Source organism: Zonotrichia leucophrys, chromosome 2 (assembly GCF_028769735.1).
Source record: "Zonotrichia leucophrys gambelii isolate GWCS_2022_RI chromosome 2, RI_Zleu_2.0, whole genome shotgun sequence".
Classification (NCBI taxonomy): Eukaryota; Metazoa; Chordata; class Aves; order Passeriformes; family Passerellidae; genus Zonotrichia; species Zonotrichia leucophrys.
Window position 1 is genome coordinate 47,054,858 of NC_088171.1, and position 12,495 is coordinate 47,067,352.

Genomic DNA, 12,495 nt, shown 5'->3' on the forward strand with positions numbered 1-12,495 from the left:
TGTAATGATTGTGCTTGACTGAACATATCTTCTTTGAAACTAATGAATGTTGATGAAGTTATGTATTTGATAGGTGCTTACTCTGGTATGTAACACGGAGTTTATACTTTGTAAAAGCGCTTATGTAGCATTTTAACTGAGGAAATGTTCTTCAAAAAGAAACCTCTATGTGTAGATAAATTTTTACTAGAAGTAATGGTGTTTCAGAAAAGTAAAAGAAGTTGTTAAGGTCAAATCTTATTTCTGGTTTTCAATGAAAGGACTTTATAATGGACAATGGAAGAAGACCTCTTTTTCCGATATTCCTTATCAAATGGACCTTAAGTTCTGAATGGAAAGAGCTGCATTTAGCAATGAAGGTTGTCAGGTTCAGTTGGGTTTCATTGCTGAAGCTGCAAATAGGAGCAACATCTGTTTTCATGTTAGTTTTTAATTCTATTAGCTAATCCATTTTAACTAGTGTAGCAATTGAAGATGTTACTTCAATTTGACAAGACTGCTGCAAAGAAGCCCAGCCTGAAATATGTACTGACAGAAAATATATATTAAAAAGTAGCTTGCACCAGCTAGATTAAGACTTCAAGGCATTTTTTTGGGCTGAAAATTTTAAAATTGTCTTTTAATCATAACTTAAGGAGGGCTTGACTGCTAACTGTGGCTGGGGTGTTTTTCTTCTGATGTGGGTTTCCTAGCTGAGAAGTGAACTGAATCTTCTAAAGTTCCTACTGGCTGAAAAGTTGGAATGCAGGTTGTACTATTTGGACAGCCTGTTGTAGTGTGAAAAGACTTTGTAAGCTATTTAATTTATTGGTGCCCGTCAGTTTTCTGCTTTTTTGATAGAGAAATTACTGAAAATCTGTTGTAATTTCCTGTAATGGAGCTTCTATTAACAAAAAGACTACTACAAATTGGTTAACCATCATAAAAGCATGGGATGAGCAGAAGCACAGTTACTTATTTTTCCTCTTTTACTGTATTTCTGTTTAAAGCATGTATTTAGTTTAACTACAGATTCTCAGTTTTGTAACGTTTCCAAATCTAATTTGTCCTTTTTGAGACTTGGAACATCACAGAAAAGCAAATGACTGCAATGTTCTCTACTCAGACCATGGTAAAATTAGATTGTGTTTGTATTGACCAACAAACAGTGTATGGAAACTAAATGTGCAATTTGGAGGAAATTAGTTTTGTCCATTTTAAACCATTAATGTATTAGATATGTCAATTATAAAAGGAATGACTGTTGATTTGGCCTGAAAACATCTGAGCTAATTTCCGTCAAGGAAAAATCACTTAAGGCAAAGTATGGTCATACATCCAAGTAAGTCCAGCCATTACATTGTGAGTGTTTAAAAAATGGATATTAGGTCGAATGCTATCTTTAGCAGATGGTGTTCTTTTCTTTAACAAGCATGTTTTTAAATAAAACTTGCTTCTTTCCTGTTACACTGTAAACAGAATTTGTCATTCGGTATTCAGTGAAATACATATCCCGGGAATGATGCCAGTGGTAATGTCAAACAATCTTGAATTAGTAATGTTGAGAAAATTTAAAATAAGTACATTCAAGTTTAAAAGAATTCTGGTTAATTTGATTTACTGTGGACCTTTTTAACAAGGGCAAAAAAAAAGGAACGATTTTGTGTCAAGTTCTCATAGCTACATTTCTATCTATCCTTTTTTTGTTAGTTATTGGCAGATGTGTAATGAAAAGATGTAAGGACCTAATGTTTGAAAATGCTTTATCTGAAAAAATTAAAATTAAAAGGCTGCTATGATTTTCCACACTGCTTTTCTCAACATGTATTAGCTATTATCATCCAATTCTGTTAATTAAACTAATAGTAATATTAGTTAATTCTGATTTCATAGAAGTTGGAGAGAGGATTATATGAACATGAATTAGAAATAAAATCTCATTTCACTAGCCTGGTACTTTGAAATTCTCTAAAATCTGATGAGTTAAATGAATTTGCTGGGACAGATGACACTAGCTATCAGGATTTGGTTTTTCACTTCAGTTTATATTAACACTTTTCATTTCTACACTGAGCCATTTTTACCAAGTGATAGCATGAGTTGGATAAGAATCACTTTCTACTAATATTAGTTGTATTTAAAGTGAAGCAGCACAGTCAATAAAATACAAGTATTTCTTTAACACTACTGAATGTACATGTCTTCATAAAATCTCATGTAGACTTTGGATACAGGTAAATTCTATTTCAGTGTTAGCTAAACTGTTGTGTAGTGAATTTATGTGTCAGAAAACTGTGTTTATTAGTTCTGTATTTGTTCTTGCACTCAAAGAACGATACAGGATTCAGAGTGATCAGCTGGAAGACCTTTGGCTGGTAACGAAGGAGCTCATACACCGACTACAAGAGCATTTCAAGAAGCAAAACTGCAAGGATTTTGCATGTACCTTTTCTGGTTCAATTCCCCTGCAAGAATATTTTGAACTAATTGATCGACATTTTGAGGTATGGTGTATAAAATGTGAATTGCTAATGGTCTGCTAGTTTAAAATTGGTTTTTAGTGCAATAATTAATCAGATTATAACTATAGTATCACAGGCATTTGGCTTTCAGAAAATACAGTTGTATCTAAGGGAAAGTCCCTTCAGATATTTAAAAAACTGCCTTTGTAGAAGTATCATTGGAGGCTCAAGGAAGTTTGCTAGACCAGAAATAAAAGAAATGTAATTACTTTTCCCTGTTTGGCCATGGAGGTGACAATGAAGAATCTCCAGTAGTTCAGCTAGCTTGTAGGAATAACTAATCAATTAAAATACATGCATTCTTTCCTCCATACCTTTCCAATAAAAAGAGATAACTGCTATTTGAAAATTTCTGTTAAACTCATATATTTGAGCAAAAGCAACAACCTGTTGCAAGAATGTATGCAAGAATGAGAAATACTATTGGATGTGTTTTTATGCTGCCAAATTTTCTGTGAGGTGGAGCTGTCACTGCCCAGAAAGATGGAAGGTATCGTTGGGATTTTCTGGGATATTTTGAGCATTCAGCCTAGATCCTGGTCGATATTTGAAGCTCTTTCTATTTCTAATTTCTTTCAACTGATTTGAGAGTAAAAAAATGTTAATTTTTTTTTAAAAAGTGACTGTTTTTGTAGAAATACCTTAAACCTAGGCTTCTTTAGAGTATATAGCAAGCTTAAATACATTGAAGTTCAAAATACAGGTGTGATTTCTGGGATGCTAATTTAGACTCTAATTATATTGTAGCTGGTTCTTTTAAAATTTCTGAATTTATACTGTAATTATCTGATCTAAAAAATGTCAAATGATCTATTAAAGGCATTCCTATGCTTTCATCCCTGTTAGTTTCAACATACTGGGGTTTTTTTTGGCAAGCTTAGGAGAAAATTACCTGAGTTATCCCTTACCTGAGATATCCCTTTTTTCCTACTACTTTTAGTAAAACTTCATCGTGTTTCTTCTTCCCTTAGCACCTCTGAACTGTTTATCATAATAATGTACTGGACAGATTGACATTTGCTTAATTTTAAATATAATCTGGTATGTAAATTTAAGAAACTTACCTTTTCTCTTCATTTTGGGGCACTTTTGCCTGCATTTGGAAAGCTGTGTGTCTTGATGCTTCTTCTGCTAGCTATAACATCAGCTGTACACAGGTATCACAGCTTTATGAAAGACTCATCTTTGGTAATTTTTATTTTTGAGGTATGTAGTGGAAAGTGTACATCAAGTGCCCAGATAATAAAAATTCTTATTTTGTGTTTTAATCCTTTTATCTTTTAAAGGTTCTTTTGTGAGCACTTCAAGGAATTTTGTTGGCGTTAGCTAGTCAGTATAGATAAAGGGAAAAAGGATTTAAATTCAGAAAACCACAATAATTTAATCAGTACAGAATTCAGTACTTCTGTTCATGCTGAGGGAATAACTATTTGCTTTCTACTTCAATGAATATAAAGTCCAGTACACTGTATATGTGTCATGAATAGCACACCAAACCAAGAAGAAGCCTTTGTGTCTTGGTGGTGAAACGTCATTCTTGTTAATAGGCTTCTAGATGAGATGTTTATGCATTTTCACTGGTTATTGTGGCTGTTGACAATTAGTTTTGATTTCAGTGGCAAATGATAGTTCTTGAAAGTGTTAAGCTTCACAAGGTGTATAAAGTATGAAACTGGCATAAATGGTATTCATATTTGAGTATTTGAGTATTACTCTCTGTCTCAAAAATTTTCCTATCCTTCTTGCATTTCATTTGGAATATGCATGCATGAATGTATATGACCCTTAACCTGAATTCTTGAAAACCCTTAAATTGCAGCTACGTTTGAATGCTGAGAAGTATCAGGAGCTGTTGTCTGAAAGGGCTGTGCAGTTTCGAGCTATTGAGCGGCGACTGCTGACACGATTCAAGGACAAAACTCCAGCTCCTCTTCAACATCTGGACACCTTGCTAGAAGGAACATTCAGAGAGGTCGGTACAGTTTGATTATGAGCCTAACCTTTCTTTATCTTGTTGGTAAAACCCGGCTTAAAGCACATAAGCTATGCTTTCCTGGTTACATTTACCATCCAAGAGACCAGGAAGCAGTAATTTGTTTAACCTAATAGTCTCTGTAACTTTCCAGATGATTTGCAATAGTTTTATTTAATCTGTGACCACAAAATCTTTACTCCTGGGTCATACCAGCTTGACAGCACATCATTCTTTCCTAACTGATGTTGATAGTGTAAATATTTTATAGTTCATGTGAAAATATTTTATAGTTCATAGCTTGTGTAAATATTTTATAGTACACTGTAAACTGGTGGAATGGTTTGGCTGGGGTAACATTCACAACAAAATTGTCTGAGACTGACCATGTCCTTCCTATGGGGATTTATGTTCTAATCATTTCAGAATGTGATATCTGCAGAAGAACAGTGTTTTTAAAAAAGAAATCCTTCCCAAACCATCCCCATACTGAATAAAGAATAAACCAATTTTTCTTCCTGCCTCAGCTTTGTGTTGGTTTAGGATAACTTTTCCATGATGTGTCCCTTTTGTAAAAAAGTTATTTTACATGTTTTGTGCTTTTCTGTTGGAGGATCTGATTTTACTTTCTGATATTGCTTGTTTGAGAAGCTGAGTCACAATTAGAGTCCTTACTGGAAAAAAGACTTACCTTTGCAGTGCTGTATATCACAATTAGTAAAATCCAAAGGTGTTAAAGAAAAAGTATTTTCCCCTACTATTCATCTAAGAAAACATTTTAAATTGGACAAAACTGCCTTTCCGTGTATGCTTTTATGTAAGTCAGATTTGCTTTTATTCCAGTCTGTACTGAGTTCACAGTAATATTCCAGTCTTCACTGAGTTCACATGAGTTCACATGAGATGATTTAAGTTTGAAGGTGGGGATTTTCTGGGTGCTTTAATAAATACTAGGTATTGTGCTAGATGGGTTATTCTTTAACACTTTGAAGTGGCATGACTAAATAAGCCTGAAAGATTAACATAAGAGAGTTTTTTGAGTCTGCTTTTGCTGTGTAGAACTTTTTGCCTTTAAACTTAAGGGCAACTGGGATGTGCTTGACAGTTTCCTTGTGTAGTTGATTTGAAAGCTGAATTCTGAGAATGTGGCATAACTCAGGTTGTTGAAATAGATGCATGTTGCCAAAGCTTAGTTTATGAAGTCTTTAATACCAGCATTAGATGGGTACTTCTCAACATTATTGTTGTAGGCTTTTTGAATTGGAGTTAGAATAGTTGAAAGAAGAATGAGGAAAAAGATTTCTTTTCAAAGAACAAATGTTTACATTTTTCATAATTGTTTAAACTTGGTAGATTTCTTGGTAGATTTCCTTTGTAATTTCTTTTCTTTGTGGGAATCCCCTTCCAAAAAAGAAATGTTGTTATTGTTACTATAAACAAAGTGTAGTAAAATGGTGATTGCCATAGAGACCCCACTGCTGCATGTGTTATTTTGAAAGTGAGAGCTGTGGTAGGATTTAATATTGACTCTTCTCTGGGGGTAAAATGAAATTGCTCAATGTTGCATTTTTGTATTAGAAAAGACCTTATTTTCTTCAATTTAGTATCATATTCTGTCTTTATTTGAACAAGTATGTCTAATGCAAATAGTTGATGTATTCAAAATATGATAAATGTGTTTTCTGAAAAGGAATAATGAAGCTGTTTAAATATGAACAGTATGAAGTCTCACTCCAAAAATTCTTTTAGGCATGTAGCTTTTTGACATTGAAATAAATATGCCTTTTCTTATAATCGTCTGAGAATCTCATATCCTCTCTTATGCTAAATATTTTTATAATGAGAAAATAAAAAATTGCCTTGTTTTATTCCCTCATTTTTCACTAAAGTAATTGTTATGTGCAAAGCAAAGCAAGGTTTTGTTACTTCTCACATTGTGTTTTGTACTCAGAAGGGAAATGTCTGTATTTTGGTTTTATAGTGTATTCCAAACATTTTCATCAAGAGCAGAAAGGGGTTTACAGTTAGTGAGTGTGTGATTTTATTAGTCCTTTTAACACAGAATTTCCAGGACTTGGGCACTATATGAATTACATTCTTAGTAGAATAATTATTATAGCGTAGGATTTTTTTGAAATTGAAACTTTAGTATTATAACATCTGCAAATCCACAGAGATATAAAGATGCCTTGTATTGCTGCCTGCATATCCTTGCAGATGTATAACCTTTTTATGAACAACTTTTAAAATACAAATAAAACAATGAATATTCTACTCATGTAGTTTCATTACCTAGGTGTGATAAAACCTACTTTAAACATGTTCTGTGTGGTTTCTTTGCCCACCTGCAAATTGTTATGAATTTCTGAACTGATTCAAATTTTACAACTAAAGTAGATTGTAAATGTTAATTTTCAGCTTTTCAGCTTCAAGTAACAGTTGTCTTTGTGTGATAGGTAGGTAAATGTACAATGCCAAAGTTATAGATGTCAAACTGGAGAAAATTAATCAAGCTGCCTTTCATTCCCTGGTAAAAAGTATTTCTATTTATGAAGTAATTTCTTGCATTAATCCTTGTGCATTTCCAACAAGGCAGGCCATATTTAGTGCCCCAATAAAATTGCTGATTGGTCTATTAAAAGGAAACTTGAGCTTTACTTTCCATCTTGACAGTAATGAGATGTGGAAGGAGGCATCAGTGTGTGCAATGATGAAAAGCTTGTTTTTAGTTTTACAGTCCTGTTTACATTTTCTTCTAGAATTTTACTTTCTGAAGTGATATTTTAGATCTAAATAGATTCAAGTGAGTGTTAACAACAGTTAACAAATAGTGACATCGGGTGTTCCATTCTGGAAGGAAAAGGAAAGCAGCTATGTACATAGTAGTCTTGTACATTTGAAATAGGAAATGTTATTCTTATGATGTTTAAGGAGGATTTGTAGGAAGGTGCTGTGAAAATAATAGAAAAAAATTCAATTAGAAATAGATGCCCATGAAATTCTTGTTCTGCTAAAAAAATTTTAGATATGCACTTGGACATGCTGCTAACTCTTGCCCTAAGAAAAGATTTTAATAAGATACATTTAAAAGCCACTGAATGGTACTTGAGATTCCATATACATTTTGTATTTTAAAGGACTTCAAATATGAAATGAGATTGCAGCAAATTTTATGGTAGCTGTTGTAAACACCATGTACTTTGTATAATGCTCCCCTACCAGAGACTTGTTATTGCTTGAAAGTGCAGTTTAATAATCTTTTATGTCTACAATGTGTTTTCTGTCATAATAGAAAAAAATATTCATAGTTTGGCAGTAGCTGCAGGTTCTTACCCTGAAATCATAATTTTCATGCATTGAATCTTGGCAAACATTACTTGGATTTCCAGGTACAAGCTGGAATTAATAAATGTCGTAAAAATGAGATGCTTCAATTTCTTATTTCAACGCGCATGGATTTTATCCTGCTGAATATAAGCAGTATTTAGCTGTAAGCTGTGTTTAACCCTGTTTGGAAGCCTACCACAGTTACATTCTTTGAGGGAAGGAGGAGGATGAATTTTAAATATGGGGTGGAGTTCTCCCAGGGCACTGACTGTTCTTTAGCCACTTTTAAATACTTAAAACATGAATCTGAGACAAGACTGAGCAGTTCCAGTTTACAAAAAAAGAATGTTATTAGCAATCACTTCTACCTTCCATTGCTTCTGTTTGTATTATTTTAAAAAGTCAGAAAAAACAAGGCAAATCATGATTTTCCCTGTATCCTCACACTTCCAATATATATAGTATTGTTCCCTTCCTATTTTTTTTTTTTAATGGCTCTGTTGTGCAGTACCTCAGGTTTCCCCATGTTTTGAGGTCTCTTCATTCTCATCCTGGAAAACCACTGACATTCTTGTGCTTCCTAATGATGAGATCTTATCTTTTACCCTTGGTCCCACTCTCCCTCTGGCAGTTGCTTATTTGTACACTGTCAAGCCAGTCATGAATTAGTGCTGACTGGCAGCAGCCACCTACCCTGACAAGAGGGATGATGCCCTCTGTCTCTGTAGAAACAATTAAATAGTCTTTCTCTCCTCCCAGTCTGCTAATTAAAAAAAAAAAAAAATCACATCTAGAGGGACTGAGTGATTTTTGGCTATTCATGTTAAAATTTTGTGTGGTCTTTGGAAATGGCAGTTTCTAGGAATGGACTGACAGAACAAATCTGACATAAATGGCCACCACAGTTCCATAGCCTTAGACATCTAGACTTAAGAACTATGTATTTTCCAAATTGGGTCTCTTTTTAATATCAGTGATACATTTTATCTTTTCCTTCTGGTACTTTATAAATTTGAGACCATCTTCCATTAGTGAAGGATTTAACACGTTTTTCTAACCAGAACTAATTGATGCTGAAAATGTGCTTCCTTTGTTTTCTCCTACTTCAGCTATTCCTCTGTATTCATTTTATTTATTTTAGTATTGAATAACCTGTCTCTCATAAATAGTTGGCTGTAAGTAGTAGTAAGGTGATTTTTCAATGTGACTTCCTGATCCTACTCAGGAAACAATTAGAATCTATCCAGATTATTCTGCTGTATTTAGTACACAGTTTGTATTTATCACATCTTGGTCTGGCATCTTGGAAGTTTTGTATATGAATTGCTTCTTCAAGAGATAAATGCACATGGGAATTTTTCACCTAAAAACTCTTCTTGAAACAAATAGTCTTTCTGCTTTCAAGAAGTGCTCATAGGTTTTTCTTTTGAGGTAGTAGGAAATAACACAATTCCTACAGATTTGTTTTCCAGTTTGACTTCCCTCATCTGCTGTCCCTTCTGGAAAGTAAGTGTAGATTTTTACCATCAGTTTGTTTAAAGTTGTCAGCAAATGCAATTGCTTCCTGGCAGAGACACCATAGTTCTTCATTTAGGCTAAAGAAGGCAATTCCATCAGGAGGATCAATTTTAATTACTTACATGGCAGTAAACTGTATAGGAATTTGTGACCTGTTACTGAGAAAGCTTTATCCACATATAAAGGTAGCCCTTTTCCTTGAGATTTGATGTGTGAGCTGTCCCCTCATATACAGCCCTGGAAGTTTGTTCAGTAGAGACTTCTGAAGAAACAAATGCATTTTTGCTGAGGATTTGGAAGCCAGATGTCTCTAAATAAATGCATTGGTTCTTTTAATTAGTAGTGTCACAGGACTTGTCCTTTCTCTTTCATGTGGAAGTCTTGAAGAAAGGTGCATATATTTTCAGAACGTTGTGAACTTCATTACACAGCTGTTTCTTTGACATAGCCTAATTTAAACAGAAAGAGGGACTATCTCATGGTTTTGAGATGAAATTTAAGCAACTGCACTATGTAGGCCAGCTGCAAAAACTTTGGACTGGCCCATAGTTTTATGTTGCAGCACAAGATTGATGCTTAAATGTCCTTACTTTTGTTGTTTATTGTTGGTGCATGGTTTTTGGTTTTTTTTGGCAACTGTTTTGATCCTTTTGGAGCTTTTCAAGCCCATGTAATTTTCAGAATCACACTGAGTAACTGTACTACATGACAGGATCTGTTCTGGTCTCTGGTCTTAAAAGTTGATGTTTTGGTAATCAAATCCAAAGCTATCTTCATTTTCCTTTTGTCAAAGAAAGAAAAATATTTAGAGCAACACACAATTAAAGCATGTAAGATCAGATCTGCAGCTCAAAGAACATGCAGCTAATGTTAAACAGTTAACTGATTTTTTTTTTTTTTAATAAAAGCCTCCAAAAAGAGAAAGCTGTGATACAACAAACTTTCCAAACCAAATGTATGGAGAAAAAGAAAAAGAAAATCTTTTTCATCCATGAGCAAACTTAGAAGGCCAAGAGAAGTGCACTAAATATTTATGTTTCTTGAGATTTCGGCAGAATGTGTAATTAAACTAAATTTTGGACAGAACTTAAAGGAACTTGGAATCCCTCTGAGCACATCTTACTTAACCAGACAATTGTGAGGAATTTTTAGCCCAGTGTTACTGATCATGCAAGTTATGTCTCTCTTTTGTTGTGGTTTGTGATTAAGCAAGAGTTTTGCAACCTTGTCAAGCAATATTTTATGTATTTAAATACTGTGTGCTGGTTCTTGTCCATTTTAGAGTATTTGACACTATCAGGCAAAGTTAGTTTTGGGTGTAAATCATTATAGGATTAAAAGAACTACTTGATTCCAAATTGTACCTTTCAAATGATATGATTTCCTCTCTGAAATTTGGTACTTCATATAAAAACCAATTAATAGTTGAAAAATATCTAAAGGTTAGCATACTTTGTCCTCCTTTTGGAACACTTGTGATCACTTTTCTGAACAGATCATTGGCTGATTTAAGTCCTCATTTTTCCTGGGAGCCTGGTTATAAAACATGGGGTTCTGGCCCAGTGTCCAAGGGCTTGCCTTTTACTGGGGCTATTGTCAAACATCTGGTTCACCTGCATTCAGCATCAGCTAGATGTGAATGTGAGGCCATCTGGAGCTTTGCACCTGTGTTAAAGTCAAACAAAAAGGGGTACTAATACACCTTCCCATAGTACTGCACTGCTGTTGCTGTGTGGCTCCCAGGTGGGGATGGTTCTCCATCTCCTTTCAGCTGGTGTGGAGCAATTCTGTGACTGTCTGCTGCATTCTCTGCAGCTCTGTTTTGGTCTTGAGCTGTGCTGTTGGGGGCTGTACCAGGCAAGGTGCTCTGTCTTTTGGTCTCTGGATATATGCTCTAAGTTTGATCTTGTATCTCTCCTGCCTAGAGTTTTCTGGAATCCAATTAATTCAAACTGGTGGCAACCCTTTAAGCTTTGTCTAGTTCCTGGTACTGAATTCCCCCTGAAAGAATGGGTATTTGAGACTTATGGTACTTTATAATTCTGTGAAGGAATTTTTATACGTGCATGTGTACAGGAATTTTCTTGTTCTCATGAAAAATAGTTGTGTGGAAAAGAGAGCCACTCCAATTGGAGTAATAAATTACAGATTAGAAAGTAAAGTTCTTTTCATCTGTTCATCAAGAGGTTTGGATCTTGTTGCTATGTTTGTGCTTCCTTTCTCCCCTCTTTGCTTCTGTTTCCCATTTTTCTCTGCTCTCAGAATAATATTGTCCCAGCTATCAAAGGACAGCCTTACATTTGATTTTTGAGTCTGTCATTTCTGGTTCTTGGTTGGAGACTCACATGATTGAGCTGACTTCTGGCTAGACAGTTTTTTGTTCAAGGGAGCTGGAAATACTCTAAGTTAGTGATTCTTGGTGGTTTCAGACTGTTAGATATTGTAATTTCTTTTGATATTTCCATAATGATTTCAGCACAAAGATGGAAAATATATTGAAGGCAAATGCCTTTGCCCTCCTTAGATGTCAGTGTTCGTGTACATGTGTGTATACATATCTATGACTATTATTAATTCATCATATCTTCATTTTAGTCCTCAGAGTTGTTTCTGGGTGTCTTTTTAGTATTATCTATATAAAATCCAGATTTCTACTTCTATGATCGTTGGTACTAACAGGTCCAGCACCTAAAATACTGCAGAAAAAAATATAATTTCCTAATTTTTCTCCTTATCTCTTTTCCATCTACTGATTAGGAAGCCAGTCTCATATTTTCTAATCTGTAATTTACTACACTGTTACGTGTAATACAAAGTAAGTATATTCACTACAATTTTTAAAGCAAATACAATTTTCTAATATTTTGAAAGGCAAAGTACTGTTCCTTGCAGTATTTTAACACTTGCAATGTGTGGAGCACTTGGATCGTTGGTGGTTTGTAGTGGCAAATAAAACTCAATATGTTCTGTTCACTAAAACACAGGGAATGTCATTAAAGGTCCATTAACTCTTTGTTCAAGCCCCTTAACTCTTTTCCTTGCTTATTAATCAGTTGAAAAAAATCTCAAAAGTGATTGTTAATGATTGAGTATTCTCTTTCCAGTGGCACTTCTGACACACAAGGCCTCGGGAACTTGACATTTTGGGAATGATTCATTACTTGATTAGTAAGGACT

At 34.3% G+C, this 12,495-nt stretch overlaps 1 protein-coding gene across 4 annotated transcripts in view; it reads left to right on the forward strand.

The window, feature by feature from the left end:
- Nucleotides 1-12,495, forward strand: part of BBS9 (Bardet-Biedl syndrome 9) — a 285,201-nt gene that overhangs the window by 72,112 nt on the left and 200,594 nt on the right. For all 4 annotated transcript variants that reach the window (XM_064704873.1, XM_064704875.1, XM_064704877.1 and 1 more), the window contains exons 18-19: nucleotides 2,311-2,483; nucleotides 4,321-4,473. In XM_064704873.1, the coding sequence (XP_064560943.1) occupies nucleotides 2,311-2,483; nucleotides 4,321-4,473 (326 nt within the window). The remainder of the gene's footprint in view (nucleotides 1-2,310; nucleotides 2,484-4,320; nucleotides 4,474-12,495) is intronic.